The sequence below is a fragment of the Ursus americanus genome, chromosome 23 (genome assembly GCF_024610735.1).
Source record: "Ursus americanus isolate L20-20 chromosome 23, mUrsAme1.1.p, whole genome shotgun sequence".
NCBI lineage: Eukaryota > Metazoa > Chordata > Mammalia > Carnivora > Ursidae > Ursus > Ursus americanus.
This window is the reverse complement of record NC_142149.1, coordinates 40,408,991-40,433,895: the sequence shown is the minus strand read 5'-3', so window position 1 is coordinate 40,433,895 and position 24,905 is coordinate 40,408,991. Positions and strand designations below refer to the sequence as shown.

Sequence of the window (24,905 nt, the reverse complement as noted above, 5' to 3'; positions counted from 1 at the left end):
CCTAAAAAAAAAAAAAAAGGATAAATTCCTAGGGACGGCTGGGCGGCTTGGTTAAGCATCTGCCTTCAGCTCAGGTCATGATCCCAGGATCCTGGGATTGAGCCCCGCACTGGGCTCCCTACTTAGTGGGGAGCCTTCTTCTCCCTCTGCTTGCCACTCCCCCTGCTTGACTCTCACTCTCTCTGACAAATAAATAAAATCTTAAAAAAAAATTCCTAGAGGGTTGCTGCAGGGGAGGGAGGTGGAGGGATGGTGTAACTGGGTGATGGACATTAAGGAGGGCATGTGATGTAATGAGCACTTGGTATTATGTAGGACTGATGAATCACAGACCTCTACCTCTGAAACCAATACTACATTATATGTTGATTTAAGAAAGTCCTAGAAGCATACAATCTGCCAAGATTGTATCATGAACAAATAGAAAACGTGAATAGATGGATTAGTAGTAAGGAGGATGGAGCAGTAATGAAAAATTTCCCAACAAACAAAAGTCCAGGACCAGGCAGCTTCACTGCAGAATTCTGTCACACACTCAAAGATTTAATACTGATCTTTCTCAAACTCTTCGAAAAAACTGAAGAGGAGGGAAAGCTTCTAAACACATTTTACAAGGCCAGCATTACTCTTATACCAAAACCAGACAAGGACACCACAAAAAAAGAAAATGATCAACATCCTTGATGAACATATATGCAAAAATCCTCAACAAAACATTAGGAATCCAAGTCCAAAAATACATTAAAAGGATCATACAGCATGATCAGGTGGGATGCAAGGATGGTTCAACACCTGCGAATCAATCAATGTGATACCCCACATTAACAAAAGAAAAATCATATGATCTCAAGAGATGCAGAAAAAGCATAGGACAAAATTCAACATCCATTTATAATAAAAACTCTCAATAAAGTGGGTATAAAGGGAATGTACCTCATAAGAAAGTGTCATATATGAGAATCCTATAGCTAACATCATACTCAGTGGTAAAAACTGAAACCTTTCCCTCTATGATCAGAAATAAGACAAGGATGCCACTTTTATTCAACATAGTATTGGAAGTCCTAGCCATGACAATTAGGTAAGAAAGAGAAATAAAGGTATCCAAATTGGAAAGGAAAAAGTAAAACTGCCATTATCTACAGATGACATGAATACACACACACACAGCTCCCTGAAGAATCTACCAAAAATACAATTAGAATAACTGAATTATTTAGTTGTAGGATACAAAATCAATATACAGATAGCTGTGGCAATTTTTTAAAAAAAGATTTTGTTAATTTGACAGAGAGAGAGAGAGGAGAGAGAGCACAAGCAGGGGGAGTGGGAGAGGGAGAAGCAGGCTCCCCACTGAATAGGGAGCCTGATACGGGGCTCGATTCCAGGACCCTGGGATCATGACCTGACCTGAAGGCAGATGCTTAACTGACTGAGCCACCCAGGCACCCCTATCTGTGGCATTTTTATATACCAATAACAAGACGTCAGAAAGAGAAATTAAAAAAACAATACCAGCCACCTGGCTGGCTTATTTGGTAAAGCATGTGACTCTTGATCTTGGGGTTGTAAGTTTGAGCTATGCACTAGGTGTAGAGATTACTTAAAAAAATAAAAACTAAAAAAAAAAAAAAAAGAATGACAATACCATCTACAATTGTGTCAACAAGAATAAATTACCTAGGAAGAAATTAAACCAAGGAAGTGAAAGACTTGCATAATGAAAACTACAAGATGCTGATGAAAGAAACTGAAGAGAATACAAACAGATGGAAAGATATTCTGTGTTCGTGGACTGGAAGAATTAATTTTGTTAAAATGTCCATATTACCCAAAGCAATCTACAGATTCAATGCAATACCTATGAAACCAATGGCCTACCTCACAGAACTAAAATAATTCTAAAATGTGTATGGAACCACAAACAGCCAAGGCAATCTTGGGAAAGAACAATAAAGTTGGAGGTATCGGGGCTCCTGACTTAAAACTATACTACAAAGCTACAGGAATCAAAACAGTATGGTATTGGTACAGAAACAGATACAGAGATCAATGGAACATAATCGAGAGCCCAGAAATAAACCCACACATACATGGACAATGAATCTATGATAAAGGAGCTAAGACTGTACAATGTTCAATAAATGGTGCTGGGAAAACTGGACTGTCTTACACCGCACACAAAAATTAACTCAAAATGGATTAAAGACTTGAATGTAAGACCTGAAACCATAAAATTCTGAGAAGAAAACACAGGTGGTAAACTCCTTGACATCGGTTTCAGCAGATTCTTTGTCGATCAGACACCAAAGGCAAGGGAAACTAAAGCAAAAACAAACTAAAAAGCTTCTGCACAGCAACAGAAACCATCACCAAAACAAAAAGGCAACCTACTGAACAGAAGGTATTTACAAACCAGTTATGTGATAAGGGGTTAACAGCTGAAATATACAAGGAACTCCTATAACTCAACAGAAAAACAAACAACACAATTTAAAAATTGGCAGAGGATCTGAATAAACATTTCTCCAAAGAACACAAACAGGTGGTCAACAGGCACATGAAAAGATGTTCAACATCACTAATTATTTAGGGAAATGCAAATCAAAACCACAGTGAGGTATCACCTCGCATCTATTAGAATGGCTATTATATGAAAAAACAAACCAACAGAAATAAGTGTTGGAATGGATGTGGAGAAAAGGAAACCCTTGCACATTCCTGGTGGGATTGTAAATTGGTGCAACTACTATTGAAAACACTGTGGAGGGTCCTCATAAAATTAAGAACTACCACGTGACCCAGCTATTCCACTTCTGGGTATTTATCTGACAAATATGAAAACACTAATTTGAAAAGATATATGCCCTCCTATGTTCATTGCAGCATTTTTTAAATAGCCAAGGTACAGAAAGAACCTAAGCGTCTGTTGATAGATGGATAAAGATGATGTGGTATATTTGCATGACGGAATACTACTCAGCCATAAAAAAGAATGGACTCTTGCAATTTGTGACACGGATGGACCTTGAATATATCACGTTAAGCAAAATGAGTCAGATGGACAAATGCCATATAATTTCACTCATGTGGAGTCTAACGAAAAACAAAACAAAACAAAAACTCATAGGTACAGAGAACAGACTATGTTCTGTTCTGATTAGAGAAGGAGGTTGGGGGTGGGTGAAACGGGTGACGCGGGGCAACTGGATGGTGCTGGACGGTAACTTCACTTTTGCTGGTGACCACTTTGTAGTGTGTACAGATGCTGAATTATAGAGCTGTACACCTGACATGTATGTAAAAAAAGTGTAGGAAAAATGTCACCACTTACAGGTTTGAGTCTCAAAATATTTTAATTTTGAGAGAGGAGAAACTGGATGTTAAGTTCAGTAAGTAGTAGCAGTCTCTTCAATTCAGCCCTGATTTCCAAAACGGAAAACAAGATTCAATAGCATCTAACTCATCAATGGGGAAAGTTTTATTTTTCTTTTATGGCACGTAACTTAGAACATTAAGATAAAAGAATATTAAAGAATGGAATGCAAAATGTGCACGAATTCTGGAGTGAAGATGGGAGTGAGGAAGACTCTGATTTGTGGCTTAAGTAACGGGGTAGACGGTGAAGCCCCGGCCCAGGATTGAGGGGAAGGGAGCAGATGGAACACTGTAACCTGAGCCATTCTCTTCCACCTCTCCTGCCAAAAAAGGGGAAACTTGGCGCCATGGTGCCAAGAGTACCACCCTGGTACAAGTCCTAACCTAATGTGAAGAGAGGGCGCTGTAGCCAGGGCCACCTCTCAGCTGTCCCTCTCACCCCCAAACATACAATTCCTTTCTCTTCCACAATTCCTCATGATATGCTAAGGATGACCCTAGTCTAGGAAGGGGGGTGGGGGGGGAGAACCAGTAAGGAAAAGTGAGAAGGATTTAATAATAAAGTTGTGTGGCAAACATTATTTTCAGTTGTTGACATGTCTGAGATGCCTATAAGATAACAAAGTGGAGATTTCCAATAGGCACCTAGCAGAAAAATCTGGGTATATAGGTAAGAGATTTGGGTTCATTCTCTTATGCTCACTGAGGGCAGATGAGGTCACAAGGTGAGAGCAGCAAACAGTGGATGGCAATCTTAGCTGTACATTGGAATCAACTTAAAAAACAAAAAAATGACAACACAAAACTGATGCCTGACCTGTCTCCAGACAGATTCTGATTTACCTGGTCTGAGGGGCAGTCTAGGCACTGGAATTTCTGACAGTTCTCCAGGTGACTCTACCAAGAAGCCAAGTCAAGAACCTGTGGCTTTAGAGCATGAAGAGAAGCCAGGATTCAGGATCGATCCCTAGCCCAGGGGACACAACATTGTGAGGAGTAAGCAGAGGAAGGACCTGTAAGGAGACTGTGGCCCCCAGGAAGGGAGAAAAACAGCGGTGTTACGGAAGCCAAGGAAAGACCATTTAAGGAAGGAGAGGAGACTCAAAGTGCTCATTACTACCCATGCTGTTCAGACTTTCCTTAGGGCATAGTAGGAAACAGCTCCCCCAGTGGCCTTTGTTTTAAAATTCATGCAAATATCGTATTCTGTTCTTTAGTATATTTTTATTTTAATGTAAGAGTAGTATTTTGTTTTATTTTTTTTTTTAAAGATTTTATTTATTTATTCGACAGAGAGAGAGACAGCCAGCGAGAGAGGGAACACAAGCAGGGGGAGTGGGAGAGGAAGAAGCAGGCTCCCAGCGGAGGAGCCTGATGTGGGGCTCGATCCCAGAACGCCGGGATCACGCCCTGAGCCGAAGGCAGATGCTTAACCACTGTGCCACCCAGGCGCCCCAAGAGTAGTACTTTAAATGATATACCATAGAAGAAAAACAAAACAAAAATTCCAAACCTTATGAACTATTACAAGAAATTACCTCCACCTTCTGGGTTCTTAAAACTAAACTGCAAACAAATTGCAGCTGATTAGAGCCCTAACTTATCTGTCCATACTGATTCCACTGGCTGTAGAAGTTCCATATTTTTGCAATTATCAACAATTTTAAATTAAAAAAAAAAAGGCACACATCCCTTGGTTAGTTGAGCAGATTCCAGTGGGAATAGGTCAATATATTTTCTCTAATATTTATCGGTGAAGAATTTGTTTCAAACTGTTATATGTGCAATTCACAATGTTCTCTTGTAAGTGACGAAAATTAGTTTTCTTATTCAAGCACTATTGATATTAACAGGTGTCCTGATAAGTAATTCTTGCACTCAGTAGGTATTCAAAAGTTTATTGGATGAACAAACTATTATGTGTATGTGTATTAATTTATATGAGTTATAACAGTCAATTCTCTCCATGTCAGGAAAAAAAACCCATTCATTTTGCTAAATTAAGGAAAGATAGGGGGAAATATATGCCACCTACAAACTCAAGAGTCATGTTGCCTTATCCGCCACAGGGAAGGTATTCTGAAGTTAGGCAGTCTGGTGTCAGGTCGTAATTATAGCACCACCCAGCTGGGATTTCTCCCCCGTCCCCCACCCCTCGCCTTTTAAAAAAGATTTCATTTATTTATTTGACAGAGAGGACAAAAGAGCACAAGCAGGGGGAGCAGCAGAGATAGAAGGAGAAGCAGGCTCCCTACTGAGCAGGGAGCCCAATGAAATGCGGAACTTGATCCCAGGACCCTGGAATCATGACCTGAGCTGAAGGCAGAAGCTCAACTGACTGAGCCACCCAGGCGCCCCACTGGGACTTCTTCCTTTGCTGGAATTACCTTTGGGCTGCCAGGGGCAGGAGGCAGAAAAGAAGAGAAGGGTGAAGTCAAGTCCTCAGCAGTCTGCTTCATCCAGTTTATTTATTTAATGTTTTGGATTCCAGCGTATTGAAATTTAATCCTACATGAAAATAGGATTCTTTGTTCAAAAAAAAAGAAAAAAAAAGCTTGAAAACCACTGGATTAGACTCTGAGGTCTGGAAAGACTTTCAAATTATATATATTTGACTCACAATATCTTTAATATGATTAAACTAAGTTTGAGATATATTTTCGGCAATGTAAAGTTTCTGGGAAGAATTTTAGAACTAATTTCCTCAAATGTCAAAATAAAAATATAAGTAGGAAATGTCTTAAAACTGCAAAATCAGGAATAAAAGCTGTACTGAAGAGAAAACAAAGGAAAAGAATTGAAAGAAAACAGATGACACATCTTTTTCAAATGTCACATTTAATGTTTTCACCACTGTACTTCAAATCTACATTGTACAAAGTGACCAGTAAGTGTGCCACGGTAATTGACCAACCTCTGAGATTGTACCTTTCACACCAGTGTCTTCTTGGGCTCTTTTGATACTAAACACGTTTCTCATTCAAGTGAATTGAAATGCTTCAGTTGGGTTGATTCTCAGGAGCCTCATAAAAAAAAAACAAAGATATTGCACCATCTTTGTTTAGTAATTCAATGTTTGTTTCTTTCACAGCAAATAATTACTTCATTGAAGTTAAAACTTCCAAACATAACTTATTAATAGTCTTCAAATTCAGCTCAGATCACTCAAGATGAAAATACTCTGCTAAATACAGATAACTTACAATAACTTTAACAGTTAATTGTCCATAACACACACCAAGGTTTTTTCCTAGACCAATTTTAAGACGATCCATTAGTATTCCTTGTACAGGTGAAAAACGATCTTCAATTTTCTTGTCTTTTTATTTTTAATATAAAAGTTGGAAGGGACATTCAAGTTTCAAGTCTCCACATTGAACTTAAAAAAAAAAAATAGTCATCATCAGCATGTGGAGGTAAACAAGCCAAGTTGTATAACTCCAGGAGGTAGAGGCCTTCAATTTGTATTCATATATACATATGCACAGAAGAATTCAGTGTTCCAACAGAAAAAAGAATTTGTCAAAAAGTAATAAGTTATTTACTACTGTGACATTTCAAGACTCCCACAGCTTTGCCTAAGGACACAAACACATTTGACATAATTCCCTATGTGCCTTTTTTTGTGGCTTTAAAATTTTTAAAAATTTGTTTTTGTCTTTATTTATTTTTTTTTTTTACTGTCCAGTGCAGGAAAAGTCTCACAAAATTTCACAGACCTAAAATGTGCAAGCTAGTTCTCTCTCTATACAGCAATGTTGGGATTCTTTTGAAATTAGCCCAGAAATGAATTATTTACACACATGAAAGATGCATGCTTGGGGGGTTCTTTTATGTAAGAAAGAGCAGAAAAACTTCTAATAAAAATAGATTAAATATATATATATATATTTATACTGGGTAAGGAAAACAGAAGTTTAGTCTCTCCTAGTCACAAACTCATTCTCTCTACCCACAACATTGGATTTTAGACAGCACACATCACCGTCACGGCTCTAATGAGAAGCTAATTATAGGGCTTGATCATTAGGTGGCATGCCCCACCCCCCAACCCCCCAGGTGCAGCCACGATCAGCTCATGTGGCTCCATGATTGGTCGCAGGCAAGGTTTCTAGATTCTTTCGTTTTAGAAAACCCCAAATTTTCAGGAATGGCTCAAATATCAAAATGTACGACTGTCCTTTGTGTGTGTGTGTGTGTGTGTGTGTGTGTGTGTGAACAATCTCACTTCATTTTAAAAAAAGAAAAACAAAACAAAAACACAAAACCCCAAAATCCCAAATTTGGTTCAATTCTCTTTTGTTCTGAGGTGAGCCATAACAGCTGCACTAAATTCATAAAACATGTGCAACTCTGGGTAAAATATTTTTCTTCTAAAAGCACAACCACTTTACAAGATTAAAAGTCTAGTAACATTTCTAAATATTATTCATATCATACAAGTAGTGGTTGTTAATTTAAAACTTCATTAGTAAAATTACAGTACAAGCATGATTAACCTCCAGAATTGCAAATCCCAGACTCCAGTGGAAAGCTACATTACATCTTCAGTAGTACATTATCTTCCACCGTCACTCCCACACCAGAGGAGATGGGGGCATCTCAGACGGCTGGGCAACAGTGGAACTGGAAAAAAATGGAGACATGTGAAACCAGCTGTGACACCACAAAGGGCAAGAGGGTGAGTCAATGCTGAGTGTTTTCCTCTCTTCCTTTAAGAAAATGATAAAGTCCATTTTTGGATTTTTATTTGGTTAACTTCTCTAAAGATGCATTTGTTTCAAATTGTTCATTCGAGAATCTGTATCTATAAGTGAGGCAACAGCGATGGGCTGGAAGGTGACAAGTCATTTACTTGCTGTGGGACGCCGAGCAAATCCCCTCGTCTTTCCTCGTTTGGAAAGGGATGATGCCTGCCATCCACCTCATAGGACGTTGTGATGAATGCACAAGATAATGTACGTAAAGTGCCTTCCACAGTGCCTACTTGGTCATATAAAGTAAGTGGTAGGTATTATAAATAATATTGCTTATAATCAACCAGGAAAATAACCTTAAGGGATGCAGAATTATCCATTTAAAAGTAGCCTCTCAAAATACAGCGACTTTAAGTGGGAACCTATGTGAATGAGCCTTATAAGCACTTTTATCAAATATGAGTTCAGTAGTAATGGATAATCGTTTAGCATTTGTTATCCACAGATCAGTTTCCTCAGTTATTTCACGTATCTGTCTAATTTTGCTAACTAGATTATAAACTTGAGGGTGTGTGTGTAACCACTTTGCTCCCTGGGGCCTGGGATAATGAATAACTTGCACCTGAAAGGTATTAAAACACGATTGAGTGGGTCACTGACTCTTAGGGGAAAATAAGAAAGTAATTTTAAACCACAGAAAAGTAAAAATGCAACCTAATTCCTTCTTTCCACAGAAAACACATGGAAGAAATAAAAATCACCCTGATTTAAAAAATTCTAAACAAAAATTCTTGGCTTTGATTTAATAAATTCAATCAACTTCAACACCATGTCACGGCCAATTAAAAGGCAAGCAAGGAGAAGAGGGAAAAGGGAGAGGCAGAAAGGCAGGTAGGAAAGAAAGGAGAAAGAGTGTGGCCTCTCAGATCTAAACCCAGCCTTCTCTGTCCTGCTTTGTAATACTGGAGCCAGACCCTTCTCGCAGTCATCCTTTGCCACCAGGTTGTGCTGGTAGGACACTGCAAGGGCATGGCATCAGGAAGCAGCTTCCCTTCCTTGTGCTGGTGTGGTTTTTTTGATATGGAAGGCCCTGTTTTGTTCTACCCAAACTTTCTGGCAAGTTTCTCTGCAACCCAGCAGGCCTCTCTGATGGATCAGTTCTGCCCACACCTTTTGCAAAGCCTTCAACACCCTTAAGCTGAGTGTGTTCTTGTGGCAGTCATAGCCTCTACAAAGAGGTCCAAATTTTATTAGCCTTGGGTGGAGGGGCCGCCTCCAAATTCTTAATTTCTTCCTTGTTCACTCTTCCTTAGTCTAGAGAGAGTACCTGCTTTCTGCATTTGCTACTTTGGGGCCCTCCAGAATCCTCTTATGCACCTTCCAGAAGTTAACCATCTTTTCGTAGTTAATGCTTCTCACTATTAAATTTTCCCTGCTCACATTACTAGGTGTGGTTTCTTTCTCCTGGCTGGAGCTTAAATGATGCCAAGGATTAGGGAAAAAGACACTGAGAAGGAAAGGACAGAGAGAGACAAAGACAGTAAGGCTTGTCGGGTTCCAAAGCAGCTATGAAGCTCTTGAAGCAAAACTCCAGATAGGAACACACCAGCACTCTACCTATAAAATCATCTTGCTTGCAGTTATTATTCAGGTGCTGGGGGTGGTAGTGGGAACCAAGATAACCATGTCTAACTCAAGGGCAGTGGCCGCCACGCTGCTGCTGCGGGAGGACCCTATGCATGTGCGGGATCAGGCAGTACAGCGGTCATCTGAGAACGAAACTGCCAAAGCACCACCCCCAAATCAACCACCATGAAGTGGCGTCAGCATAAAAACGAATGCTTACATTTTTAATTTGCTTTTGACTAAGCCAAAACTTGTAAAAGTAACCTCCTTTTTATCTATATTACCTAATCTAAATAAAAACAGAAATATGCTGAATAACCAAATCACAACGGCATCCTTTCAACAACAAGGAAGTAAGAATTACATACATATAGTTACCTAATAAAGCTCTTAAAAGCAGCAGACTGCGGGTTGATGCAGAGAGGCACTCTGTTTCCTTTCTGCTGTTCCAAAATGAACTGGTGAATAATTTCTGTGGAGAAAACAAACATACACTCCATGCCAATCTGCAGGCCTGGGAGCAGTGGATTCTCAGCTCACCGGCCAGCAACTGAACAGCATTTCCTACTGGTTTAGTTAGATCAAGCACACAGATCATGTATCAGGCGGGATCCAGCGGAACTTTCCTGAAACCAAAGTGACAGTGGCTGCTCAACACAGGCAACCTCCCCATCCCCCTGACCAAGTGGCGTTATATGGGTTCGAAACTCCATCCGTGGGAGGAGTAAAATGGTCTATAAATTTGAGAGTGATTCCATAGAGTTGGCATTATGAGTGAATCTTCTATGTTGCTGGTAATTATCGCTCTTTTGAAAATCACTTAAAAAAACCCTGCAGTTGTTGCTTGGGTACATAGTTTTAGGCTGTTTACCTCGGGCACTACGCTCTTCTAAAATGTCCTAGAATGTCTAAAATCACTCAGAATTTTGGATGTCATTAACCTCCATCCCCACCCCAATAGGAGATCGTGTCAGGGAATTTTATGACTAGACGATCAGAAATTCCCCTCTCTTGTGATCATTCAAGGAATGATTCCCTCAGTGGGTGTTTCTCCTTTCTAAAATTTGCATGTGATATAAAAAAATCAATACGTTTCATTCAATGAAGTCACAGTGAGTGAATACTTATTACCTACTTTGAGTCACACTCACTAAATAAGTCAGCTTGAAAAGCTCTGCCTGACCTTCCCCTGGATGCAATAGTAGATCAGTGTTTTTATAACACACATAGCTTTCTTGGCGTATATGCCCTGGACAAAGAGCTATACACAAGGTTGTAAAATAAACATATGGAGGAACTCTGGTCACCATCCAGACTCAGCTTTTCACAGTCACATAATGGAAAATGTTATTATTCATCCGGCCGAGGACCAAAAAAGGTACTCACCTTTAACCTGTCGAACAGAACTGAGGTTCTTCTCAAAAGTGTCATCAAATTTGGGATTGGTGATGGGCTCAAAGTCACTGGTATAAACTCTTCCAGTAGAGGTGGAAAAGCAACATTTACACATACACGTGTGATATCGTAGTCGCCCTTCATCTAGGTAGGGGTGGGCTAAGGCATCCTTAGCGGATATTCTTTTGGACTGAAATCAAATTTAGAGACCAGCACATCAACACTACAGATAAACATGACTGTCTACACAGGATCTTTCATTAAGACACAGTAACTGCTTTCACAGCTTATCCTTAGTTTATAGTATATCTTGCATAAAGAGGGGATGTCTGAATGTAGAGGCAGGTGAGGCAGCAGCAGAGGGAGTATATAACATAGGACAACCAACCACCAGACACCACCAGAAAGCTCTTAAAAGTGACTCTGCTAAGATCCCGAAGAGCTCCTACCTTGAAATAGATACATGCATGGTCAAAAAATGGCAAATACCATGACATTTAAGTATGCAATGCTTTGGAGGGGATAAGTTTACATTTTAAGTAACAGTTATATTTTCTAAATATGTTTCAGCATTTGGTAGAGATGTGATCACAGTGGCAATTTTACAAAGTTGCTTGAAACTTTTATTCTCTTAGAATGCCAACTGAACTCAGGGCAAAAGCCTATGGGGAACTGCTGGGGTTAGGCAGCAGACAAGGTCTGAATGCCATGTTCTGACAGCCAGCACCGTCTGAATATCAGTGGCCTGTGGTTTTCTGGCACTTCAGAGCAGAATACTAAATGTAGTAGTTTCAGGTTTACATAAATCATAAACTCATTTCTCCATTAAAAAAACTCTGCTCCTCTTTTTAGCTTAGTGGACGTGTAAGTATATTTTAAAGTATTGAAGGATGGACTCAGTACAGAGAACAAAAATGGACACTCTGCCCTGCTTCCGGTATAATCAAGCACTTCACACAACACAATTAAAAACAAAGAAAACCATGTGGTACTCAAACCAAAAATAACTGGATCACCCTGACTGGTTCTAGTCCCCCAAATAACAAAATGTTAAATATTCCCCATAAACCTGGTTTCCCTAAAAATGCTTTTATCTCGAATTCTTTGCTATGCTGATGTTAAAAGGTATGTCATGACTTTTCAGGATATGATAATCACAAAAGAAAGCTGCTGTTTATCCACATGAACAGACGGATGTAAACTTGACAACCTTGGTTTTGTTTCTCTCACTACCTGTCATATGGTGCATCTGGTGATCCAACCTTCTGAAGCCTGACTCGCTGGTGCTCTTAGCAAGTAAGCTGCTGCTTTTTTCTCTAAATGGGTCCAGCTATTCCTGGAGGTTCCACTGGGATAAAGGTCTATTGTCAGAACCAAAGGAAACAAGCTGGCTGACAGTACATTTTGCCTGGGACCAGGCCCCTTGGAGTCCTCAGTGCCTCTGGCCAGTCTCACGTGAGGGACTGAGCTCCTTGGCTTTTGGATACTACAGCTGGTTCTTGGATAAGTTCATTTCTGTTTCTGACTGAGCGTGGCCAATCATGAACACGCTGGTGGCAGCAGTGTTTGAATCTGGGTCAGTTTATCACCTGACCATTAAGTCATTTCTGTCAGGTGGCAGATGTCAGAAACTGGGTCCCTCTCAGCTGCCAGTAGCAGCTGGAATCTGGTTTTCTTGCTGGGTTTTTTTGTCTGTGGATTCTGATATTTCCTAAAATTTCAGAATGCAGGGTTGAAAAGATTTTGGTGTTATCCCAACTACTGATAGCATGCTCTGTGTTTGTACGTTCTGTGTGCATCAACACGGGGTCCTCTAAAGTGTCTTACCCAAGAGAAGCCTTTGAACAAAAGGTAAATCAAATCCTTAGCATACAATCAATGATCAACTTTCATTTTTCTAAACAAATTAATGTCTCTTTAGAACTTGTGAAACAAGGCTAAAGAAAGGAGACTGTCATTTTGTAAAGGGTATGAATACTGAAAAGAAAAACTGCCTTACTAAATTGAGAAAGAGATCACAAAATTACTCAGATTTTCAATAATGTTCTTTAGAAGGACTTAGCGGTGATTAATTATGTCCTATATATATATATTTTTAAGATTCATTTATTTGTCAGAGAGAGCACGCACGCATAGGCGCATGTAAGTTGGGGGAGGGGGAGAGAGAGAGGGAGAAGAACACTCCCTGCTTGAGCAGGGAGCCCAACTCGGGGCTCGATCCCAGGACACTGAGATCATGACCTGAGCTGAAACCAAGAGTCAGATACTCAACTGACTGAGCCATCCAGGCGCCCCATGTCATGTATATTCTTAATTACATATTGTACATACCTTGTTTAACTAATCAATATTTATAATAGATGTCAACACTTGTTTCTACCCTAGATTTTGTTGCTTTATCAGAGTTGGCTCTTTTAGTTTTGAAGAGTTGATAAAGCCTTCCATTTTACAAATAAAAACTATTTCTAAGCAAACACATTGATGTACTTTGTATACTTCTGAGGGGAATTAATATATCATGTTATGAGATCTCTTAAAAAGCGAATGGGGCAAACTCCTATTCCAACTGGCTTTTAGAACGACTATCAACACATTAAAGACATATACAAAGAAATGAAAAGATTTTTAAAACATTATTCTGCCTTATGTATTAAATATGTTGGCTATTTAGAAATTTTTTCTTGCTAAAGCTGTAACTCATAGGGGCGCCTGGGTGGCTCAGTCGGTTAAGCGTCTGACTTTTGATTTTGGCTCAGGTCATGATCTCGGGGTCCTAGGATCGAGCCCTGTGTTAGGCTCTGTGCTCAGTGTGGAGTTTGCTTGTTCTTTTTCTTCTGCTCCTCCCCCCGCTCTCTTTCTGTCTCTGTCTCTCTCAAATAAATAAAAAAATAAAATCTTAAAAAAAATAAAGTTGTAATTCAAAGATTAAATAAAGCTTTAACTGTGAATTAAAATAATACTCTTGGTTAGTAGGTTACAGAGTAAAAAGCAAAATATTTCTCTTAAAGTTTTAATATCTGGTATATAATTGTATAAGATAAAGAGGTCATGTGATATTACTAGGCAAGGTGACTCTGGACAAATCTAGGCTGAGTTAATAGTTATAAAAATATAAAAATATCTCTGTTTTCTTTCTGATTTTACTGCCATGTACAAATGATGCCACCACAATATTCTATAAGTTTTGAGTTTGTTTTCTCACAAAAAGCCTAATCATTTTGAATTTAATTTTTTTCTACTGATTTTGCTGGTCAAATAAACTAATATCCCTTTGTGTGAGATTACAGAATTGCAAAATTACGTGTTCAACTACAGTAGATGAATGATAATAGGTAATGTGTTTCCAAAAAGAAATTAGTTTTTAGAATGCTACAATTCATAAGGACTTAATTTATCAACTTAAATTTTAATCTGATTCTTAGTTAACATGAAGACCTTGGTAATAATTAAATTGAGTTAATGAACAGTTTTTGGATACCTGGACAACATAATTTTAATATATGAAGGCTCTTCATTAATACATTATAGAGGAGCCATCAATAAACAGTTAAAAAAGATGTGCAAATATCTTTGGGTTAAAGTAATATGTATTTTGTCAAGAGTATAAAGGAATATGTGATGATAGGAAGATGTGTATGCAAGATAATAGATATATGTTTGGTAAGAGAAAAAAAGTGAATAATTTTGTCTAACTTCCTAATAATTTTTGTTGTGCTTTAAAAATATTGCTTGTAACTATTTATTGCATCTAGAAAAATTAAAGTCTCTGGAGGTTTAATGTCTTCACTATTTGAGTTAATAGTTAATTATGTCTTTATAAACGGATTATTTATTACATCTCATCCTTTCCAATACTATTGATATCATTATACTAAAAGAACCAGAGCCCTTCTACTAGAGGCTAAGGAATTAAATTTTCCATGAGAAACATCGGAAGAACCTCAGTAAAGGACTGTTACACCAGGTACTCCTGACTACTGAATTCAGGATATAAACTTATGGGTATAGCTGATGTTACCACCACAGACAGCCATCAGCTAGACTAAACCAAGTAACTGAGTCAGGATTTCCAGGAATGTGTCAGTCCAGGAGCAGACACGTGGCAGTAGACCGCTTAACCCAAGCTCAATAAAGTAATTAAATAATTATCTCAGACTAACTGGGCTAAATAAACTGATTTAATTATGGTTAATGTTCTATTTTTAATGGATATTTTTTAAAAACCTCATTTCTTTCTTCTTAACGTATCGCTAGCCCTCAATTTAACAGGTTAAAATCAGAATGCAACACTCTTTAAAAATGGTATCTATTTCTAACTGAACCCTCAGAACTGGAAAGAAAAGAATCCTTAGTATCAGTCACAAACTAATAAAGCATCAGGCCAATTTAAAAATTATTCTGTAAATAAATAACAGTATATATCAGTTGACCTTGTTCTATAAGACAATGATAAAAAAGGGTAAATATTACATGGGGTGCCTTAATGGAATTCTATTTTTTAAATGACCATGTAGTTATTTGCATAGGTCCAATAAGAATCTATCCTTTTTTTTTTTAAACCAGATAAATCTTACCTCCTTCTTATAGATAAATCTAATGTATAACTATGAGCACACCGAAAGTTTCATTTTAATTAGGTGTGACAACCCCATTCTTAAGGAAAAAGGACATTTCATGTGTAGGAGTGATGTCTAAAAGGCTTCCCAGGAAAACATGCTTGGTATCCACTCTATGGCTTAGGAAATTACAGCCTTAGAGTTGTAAAGATTATGAACTTCTGGCAGGTCAGGATCATTAATGATCATGGGATCTCAGAGAAACAGGACATCATACAGCTCTAAGTATTGCAAGTAAAAGTTGGTACAGGTGAACCACATAGTTCGTGGTTCCTAATCTTAACAGAATAAAGAGAGTAACATATTTCTGACACATAAAAGTAAAATTTAACCTCAGGGCCTTTATAATATCCTCTAGAGGCAGACAGAAATGACCTCTGAAGCCTGAAGTTCATGTGGTTCTAGTTTTCTTGACCACAAAAGATATATAAAAAATACATAAGAGGTCTTTATGTAAAGTCTTTACGTAAGACTTTACGTAAAAACATCTCCTGTTGTATACATAGTTTAGCTATGTAAATAAACTTGCCAAATAAAACAAAAAAATCAAACTAATGACACTAAATCACTAGCTCATTGAGCAACTTATGTGGTTGAAACTGTCCTTAATGGTAGGAGCTTGACCACAAGAAGGGGGTGTGGAAACAAGAAGCACCCCTCTGTTTTGCTTCCTATATCATGAGGCACCTCACATGCTGAAGTAAACAAATGGAAACCAAAAAATAAACAAACACCAAATGAACAAAAAATTCACTCTGTCCCCTGAGATGTAGCTGTTTTCTCATTATGAACATACCAATGTAAACTTCAAAAATGGTACCTTTCTGGCTTCTCCCCCTTTAAATACCTGTTGTGTTTTGTACTTGAGGACTTCCTTGTACTCTTGGCAAGTAAGATGTTTTTTTCTAAATGTTTTCATTTTTGAGTCTTCTTTGGCAATAGTTACCAGCACAGAGATGAATAATAAATACTCTTTGGATGAATAGATAAATGAAGACCTGAACTTTGTCCCAGAAGAGTGGAGTCTAGAATGGCATTTGATAAAGCTACCATCTCAATCACCAAACAAGTAAACAGTTCTTTATGCAATATAACAGGTGGATTTTTTCCAAGAATGTTAAAATTCTTTTCTCCTGATTTACCTTGGTGTCAAACTTTTTTTTTCAAATCGTGAGATAAATAAGGATGGTACAGTTCCCTATCTCTCTTCGCCTAGATGTTTATGTGTTAATGATCAAACTTCTGTGCAATGAGTGAGCATGATGACACCCATGAAACTGGGGAATGAAGTTTATCTTTGAAAAAGTCACTCTTTACATTGCTCATCTGTTTAAAGCCAGGATGTTCTTCTTAGAACACATGTATTTTTAATTCATTAAAACAATATAAAAATAAACACTACTTACTGGATCAAAGACCAACATCCTGCAAAGGAGATGAACAGCTTCATGTGTAGCCTGGCTAGACAGGGTATAAAGTACAGGAAGAGATGGCTGTAAAAAATAAAGAATTAAAATATGTGAGTCTCTGTGTACTTAGATATGGAATACAGCCAATTTATTACAAGTATCCAGCTCAAAAGATGTGTGCACATATGTCTAACCTCAAAGCGAATGGGTATTCCCCTCATTAACCAATCTTCAGAAGCAGCAACTGGCACTGACTTCCAGTAGAATGTTTTATATTGCAGGATTACCTAGTGTAGGTTAGCTCACAAAGGAGCCTACAACAAATGAAAGGATTACTGTCAATATGGTGCTCCTGTTAGCCTTATGCCGTAAATGCTCAGGCAAGAAGGGAAGACCAAACATGCCTAGAAGTGGGAGGCAAAATATTTAAAACCATAGGCACACGCAAAATCAAGCATGGAAACTGTGCAAACGAAGCATATGAACTCTGTCTTACATGTCTGCCTACTTCCAAGAAAGCCACATAGTAAAACCCAATAAGAATAGCAGCAAGGTGTCTCAGAATCATCAGGAGAAAATTATTCACTTCACAAAGTTTTCTGCAGGATGAAGGACTAACAGAGATAAGATGAGATGAGGGCTCTAATTCACTAACTGATTAGATCAATCAACATGTAGGAATCCCAGTATCCTTAAGCACAGAAGGAGGTGGTTGGACTAAATTATCTTTGAAGTTCACTTTAGCTCTAAAATTGTATGAAACCCAATAGGATTATCACAGATAAAAAGCATTATGTGCACAGAACTCATTTATAATTGGCACTCAAATATTTGTTTGCAGATAGAGAAGTATTTCTTGTTAAAAATATGTAAGTCTATGGTAGCCCTGAAATTATCTGTATTAGTCAAGATAAGGAGCAGCATGTGGAGAGTGTGGAGAAGAGGTTTTAATTTATAACTTAATTTACATATTTTCCCTAAGAATTTCTTTACTGTGTAAAATGAAGTAGTTTGATATTTTTGAAAGATTCCGATTCCTGGTTTGACTGCAAATAGCTGGTCTTTTTCAATGGCTTATGCAGGTTGGCAGCCAAATTCCAGGCAATTCTTACTGACCAAAATATCTCACCATAAGCAATTCTTTCCTTTCCACTTTTTTTTTTTTAAGATTTTATTTATTTATTTGACAGAGAGACAGCCAGTGAGAGAGGGAACACAGCAGGGGGAATGGGAGAGGAAGAAGCAGGCTCCCAGCGGAGGAGCCTGATGTGGGACTCGATCCCGGAACGCCGGGATCACGCCCTGAGCGGAAGGCAGACGCTTAACCGCTGTGCCACCCAGGCGCCCCAACAAGTACCTACTTTAAAAGATACTTGGGCCATGGCAGCTAAGATTGCATTCATCTAACGCTTTGAGTTGTAGAAAAGAAACAATAAATAAAAAATACCGAACAGTGTTTTTGTCTGCCCAGCATTCCTTGACCTTTGGGGAACCACTCCCTCCTTCACTCATAAAGCAAGTGGCTGAGCTTGATTTCCATGTCTCAACTCCAAGGATGGGCACCTGACCCAGGCCTGGCCAATCGAACAAAATATTCCCCTGAACACCACCTTGACTGGCTCTGGGAAAGACATGTTCTAAAACAGGGGACAGCCAATGGACTGGCTAATCCAACACGTACCGCCCCCCCCAACCCTCTTCTCCTTTACCTACCTTTACTATAGAAGATAGAAAACATTTTTTTTAGCTTGTCTAACATCTGGGAGGTTACATATTACACAGTTCTAGACAATGAGATATAAGCAGAAATTTGCTAGGCAGCCTTCTGGCAAAATATCCTTTCCTGATAAAAGGGACAGATACGACTAGTGCTCCCTCTTTCCTCCATTTTCTTGCTTTGAATGTGGATATGATTTCAAGCTACAGCCATTTCGTAGCCAGGAAGAGATAAGCAAGAGGATATGAAGTCAATATCCTAGAGATGGCAGAGCAGAAAGAAAGGAAAAAACTAGGTCCTTCATGATGTAATTAAGCTGCTATACCAGCTCCAGGCTGCTTACCCCTGGACTTCTTGATATGAGAAAAAAATGAACCCCTATTTCTTGAAACCACTGTAAGCAAGATTTTCTATTACTCATAACCAAACATAACCATAACTGAATCAGAGACCTTCCAAATATTTTCTTCTAGATCTATTTGGGAAAGCTCTTTCCTGAAGGACTGATATGCTTGTGGAATGTAGGCCTGGACCGCTGGTTCCATTTTTACAAACACACAGGTGAAAAGAAAGCCTGTCTGAAAATGAAGCCAACACACAGGAAGGCAAAACAGAATAGTCAGATTCCTGGCTCAGAACATTACGTGACTACTTGAATCCAGCAAGGCCTGAGACAGTTGTAGCCCAACAACTTCATATAAAAAGTTCGATGAGGGGCGCCTGGGTGGCTCAGTCGTTGGGCGTCTGCCTTGGGCTCAGGGCGTGATCCCGGCGTTATGGGATCGAGCCCCACATCAGGCTCCTCCGCTGGGAGCCTGCTTCTTCCTCTCCCACTCCCCCTGCCTGTGTTCCCTCTCTCGCTGGCTGTCTCTGTCAAATAAATAAATAAAATCTTAAAAAAAAAAAAAAAAATCGATGAGCCAGTAAGTTCCCTTTTTCGCTTAAGCCAGTTTTAATTGAGTTTCACTGAAGAGTCCTGATTGATACACTATCATGGGAGTATGTATATTAATCAATCACACAAGAAAATTAATTTGAGACAGTAATCTGTGACTCTAAGAAAATAGCCAATTAGATTCTCCTTTTGTTTATGTATGGTTATATTTTTTAAGAAGTCCCAACAAACGATAGTACGTATTTGTTTGTACAAATATATAAATAAATGCATACAAAAACATGTCGGGAAGATATTCTCAAATTAATCCAGAGGTGACTGGGAGAGGGTGCGGGGTAGCTAGGGATGAATAACTGTAAAATTTTTATTTTTCATGTATTCACATATTACTTGCATATGTACAAATGAAATTAATAAAAAAATCTGCTGTGAAGGTGTATGGTCAGGCAGCGTATACTGGCTAAGAATGTAAGTTTTAGAAGTAGAGAAACCTACTTTGAGATCTGGCTTATGACCTCAAGCTTATTATTTGACCTCTGTAATCCTTCATCTCCTGTGTGTAAAAAGGAACAAATGGTACATTATGGTGCTGTGAGGATTTAATGAACTAATGTATAAGAAGTGGTTGGGACAGTGACTAGTATATAGCAAACTTCTGATTATTGTTAAAAATGATTATTATACTAAAGAATGGTTATTTCCATCTAACTGAGTAGCTACTTAAGTGGCAACTACTTGAAAAAAGCTTAGTTTTTCTTTTTATAGTCTAAACTCAAAAACTTGTATTGAAATTTGAGAAGTATTCCTCATGAGTTTAAATATGGTTCATCTAACTCTATATCAAGTAATTTATTTATTTTTTAAGATTTTATTTATTTATTTGACAGAGAAACAGTGAGAGAGGGAACACACGCAGGGGGAGTGGGAGAGGGAGAAGCGGGCTTCCTGCTGAGCAGGGAGCCTGATGTGGGGCTCGATCCCAGGATCCTGGGATCATGACCTGAGCTGAAGGGAGCCCCCCAGGTGCCCCTGTATCAAGTAATTTAGAATAAGTACAGTAAGGTATAGCTTACCCTGTGAAGACCTCCAATAGCCTAAGTAGCTTCACTGAGAATTCTGAGTCCTTTCTAAAAGTTAGAGGCTTTTTCTGTGTGCATGCATTTTTATCTCGTGTAATTAGTAATGTGTAAATACAACTCATTCTGCCTTGTTCATATACTTCTCTATAAATTTATAGGTTTTTGTAAAGAACTTTTATCATGGTAAGCATAAAAAGGACTGAACCTTATCTAATGCCTTTTCTGCATCAATTGAGATAATCATGATTTTTCTCACTTAACATGTCAAAATATATTAATAGATTTTCTGTAGGTGAACCATCTTTGCATCCCTGGGACAAACTCTACTTGATCATAATGTTATATGTATAAAAAAGTCATCACCAGCTATAGCTACCATTTTATGGTGGTAACTTTAATTGGTAATATTTATTAATATTTATTAAATGTTTAGAATGCCAGATACTGTTCTATGCTTTCCTTGCATGTACTATCTCTTTATCATCATAACAATTTAATGAGGTAGGAACCATTTTTATTCCCATTTTATAGAGGAATGAACTGAGGCACAAAGAGGTTAAGTAATTTACCTAAGATCACAAAGCGAGTTGCCAGCTGAGGAAAGATTCACATTCAGTCTGTCTGAAAACTGTAGCATACAACTCCTGGGACACCGTCAGCATGTTGTGCACTGTGGTAAGCCTGAGACTGCCACCACAGCCTGCACTCTTCAACACTACAGACCAAAGAAATATAAACAGAGCATATATCTGGGGTGGGGCGCTGAGCTAAGAACTATGCCCTTTGCAGAATAGTCATGATGTACAGAACTACACAAGCTATAGTGTATATACTGGTTTTAGGACCAAATTAATCTTTTAAAGTTAAAAAAACATACCCAAGTGGCTACATACAATACACCCTGTACGGGTATGTATGTGTCTTCTGATCTCAGCTCTAAATAGGTATAACATGAATGGAGATACCTTCAAGCAGCTGCTAACAGTGCAACAAGAGGCATAAAGGATATGCATCATGGGGTAAGGGAAGGAGTAGAGAGTGGGAAGGGGAAAAGTAGAATCCGACTGATGGTTCAAATAAAGAGCTTCAATGGTCTGCTAACTTCTCTTAAGAGCAGCAGTGATATAAAGATCAACTAGCAAATGTAGACGAAAACCTGAATTTCCATACTGGGGGAAGAAAACTGGAACTAAGTAATATGCTAAGTTCATTTATATTCAATTACATATGGTAGGCATAACTTGCTTTATACCAATCTACTTGGGTTACTGTTCAAAGACCATGAACACCTGACTCAGGAGACCATTTCTAACTGGTTAAAGCATCTAGAGATAAGACTTTAAAGTTCTGGGGCACCTAGGTGGCTCAGCTGGTTAAGTGTCTGCCTTCGGCTCAGGTCACAATCCTGGGACTGAGCCCCTGGATCGAGATCCTGGCTCTCTGCTCAGTCTGCTTCTCCCTCTCCCTCTGCCCTTCCTCTCTGCTTGTGCTCTCTCTCTCTCTCTCTCTCAAATTAATAAATAAAATCTTAAGTAAGACTTTAAAGTTTTGTGCAAAGTGTATCTAGTCTTTGAGGGAAAATGGTCACCTAATTTGTTTCCACCCCACCAGCCTTCTCTTCAAAACCAAAATATTCCAATGGCAAGACTAGCCAGGGCTACCACTTACTTTTACTGTGGTACTCTCTTAAGACCATCACTAAACTTAATGATAAACAAAATAAATTCTAAGAGGCATTACTGTTAAGACGCCGACTCATGTAAAAATGTATAGGAAAAAATTCTGCTTAACATCTTAACCTATTTAACTAGTTAAATAAACATAGGACTTTAAATTTTCCTTTCTTCCCTCCTTTGTTTTAGACAATAATATGATACTTAACTATTTTTTATTTAATTGAAAGTTCTAGGTTTTTACAGCTAACAGATTTTTTTAAATTTCTAGTAAGAAAAGGACTCACTTGCCAGGAATGCTCAAAGGAGAGCATAGTCACATTTTTGAGCTGTTCTGGAAGGCAGGCCGGAAACTCCTTAGGAAGCCTTGCTCTCTCAGCTGCAGTTCAGCAGCTTTGACACAAAGGATTAATTAGCGGGCAACCATTAGCAATAGTTAAAATTCCTCTACAGATGGAAGGGTGGCACTAGGGTATGTGATCTCAATCACATTTCATTACTGGCTACCTTTAGCCAGGGAAGATTTACTGACCTAAGGTCAGTAAAAGAGAAAAATTATTTTGCTAGTTCCAAGGACACATTTACTATGAAGTATTGATAAATTACTTTAATATTGCTGATAATGGCCAATAAATAGAACATAATAGATCTTTTGAGTTCCTTCCATTAATACAGAACCTTCCTCTAGGTTAAGACTTACTGTATGCTCTTCTAAGAGAGTTAGGGCTCAAATTATTTCATAGTTTATAAACTAAATGCAACAGAAAGATACAACCGGCAGGGGGTTATTTAAAATACCAGTGTCTACATCTCTATTTTTCTAGTTCAGGCTGGTTTTAGAAGAGAACACATTTTACCCATTGCCTCTTATGCCTGTGAAAATGGGAGCTCTGGAGTCACACTAGCATTACAGAGAGAAACTGCATGGGCAAGGCAAAAGGCCTTGCCTAAACGTCTGGCTGGTAATTTGAGAGGAGTATCTAACTCGGTCTGTCATTTGATCAATCAGATGTAACGATCAATCAGATCATCTAAATGCTTAATTTAAAAGAAACCAAGGCAGAGCCCATGAAAATTAGTTGCCGAGTCTTCCTGTTCAAGCCTTCTTTCTGTTTCAGTTTGTTGTTCCTAGAAAAACTATTTCCCTTGCTCATTCTTCACATCAGCAAGCTGTTCTGTCCAAAGCAGATTAGGAAAAGTGCTCCTAAAAAATGCTGCTAAACCAACACGTGGAGAGAAGAGCCATCTTCTTGTCTTTCTAGCAGTGACTTGTCTGGTTATAAGCAATACTGATCAGTGCAAATCTGGCAATCTCTCTTCATACTTCTTTTCTACAAGCATTCAAACCTGATCTGTGTGAGTGGTAAGACAGCAACAGAAACAGCCTCATATTCCTGGTGGGAATAAGAGAAACCAGGTATTTTGGCTCAGTATTTAGAAAAGACCTCTTGATATACATGGCACTGAAGTGAAAGCTCCACCCCAGTAACTTCTCCCAGACCCATCAAAGACCAGGAGACAAAAAGCCAGGAGTCATTTCTTAGCAACAGTGCTATAGAAGTATTTATTTTCTCCCACAGCATTGGGAATGATGATATTTTATTTGGTTTGACAAATATTTAACATTTTCTTATTTATGACTGTGACAATAAAAACTAAATAAAACCTGCAAGTCACGTTTTTGTTTAAAAAGTCCCAAGTCATTATTCTGTTGGAAGAGAAGTCCTGTCCAGGTGGTTACCAACTCAGGCCCCACCCCCTCATTTACCTGTTTATGAGGGCCCCTGAGTATGTGCGCCTTAGCGCCTTCACAAGCCGTCCTCATTGCTTCCAGCGATGGTGTGCCCAAAAGATCCGTGATCAAATCCAGCTGCAAGGAAACATGAAATACAGACAGATAGTAAGAGCTCATGGAGACAACTTTCCATTACTCTTAAATTACTGCCCTTAGAGAGGAGGACCAAATGTGGGGGGAAAAGCAAGCCCTTAAGGTAAGTTCCAGATTAACTGATAGGAGCCTCACTTTCACTTTCTGGACTACTAAAAACCCAGAAAAATGTTTTTATTAGGAACCCATATGATAGGAGTAAAATACGTTTTGGCAAGCAGGGCATTCTAAGGCTAGAGTAACTTAGGAGTCTACATGTACCTGCCCTGGGTCTTGATAAGACAGTATCTATGATCCTTGCAGAGGTGAACTGCTCTTTGGCTCGCGGCTAATGACTCTTCAAACAGTTAATGAATGGATTTTGATGCTTCAAATGGATTCAGGCTCATCTAGGAGCTAATCCATACATCAGGCAGCTGTGACTCGGTAAATATTCAGAACATTCACATCTGAAATGAAAGCTAAGCTATTGATGTTTGGGCCTGTACACATCATTTACATTCTAGTTATGCTAGAAATCTCTTACACTGGC

The 24,905-nt window shown here is 38.6% G+C and overlaps 1 protein-coding gene across 1 annotated transcript in view; it reads right to left on the bottom strand.

Moving 5' to 3' along the window:
* Positions 1-4,624: 4,624 nt before the first annotated feature.
* Positions 4,625-24,905, bottom strand: part of NLK (nemo like kinase) — a 157,038-nt gene continuing 136,757 nt past the window's right edge. Inside the window, exons 7-11 of the mRNA XM_045773565.2 lie at positions 24,254-24,355; positions 17,119-17,205; positions 11,088-11,286; positions 10,080-10,173; positions 4,625-8,004 (exon numbers count right to left, since the gene is read on the bottom strand). Coding sequence (XP_045629521.1) covers positions 7,950-8,004; positions 10,080-10,173; positions 11,088-11,286; positions 17,119-17,205; positions 24,254-24,355 — 537 coding nt within the window. The 3' untranslated portion in view covers positions 4,625-7,949. The remainder of the gene's footprint in view (positions 8,005-10,079; positions 10,174-11,087; positions 11,287-17,118; positions 17,206-24,253; positions 24,356-24,905) is intronic.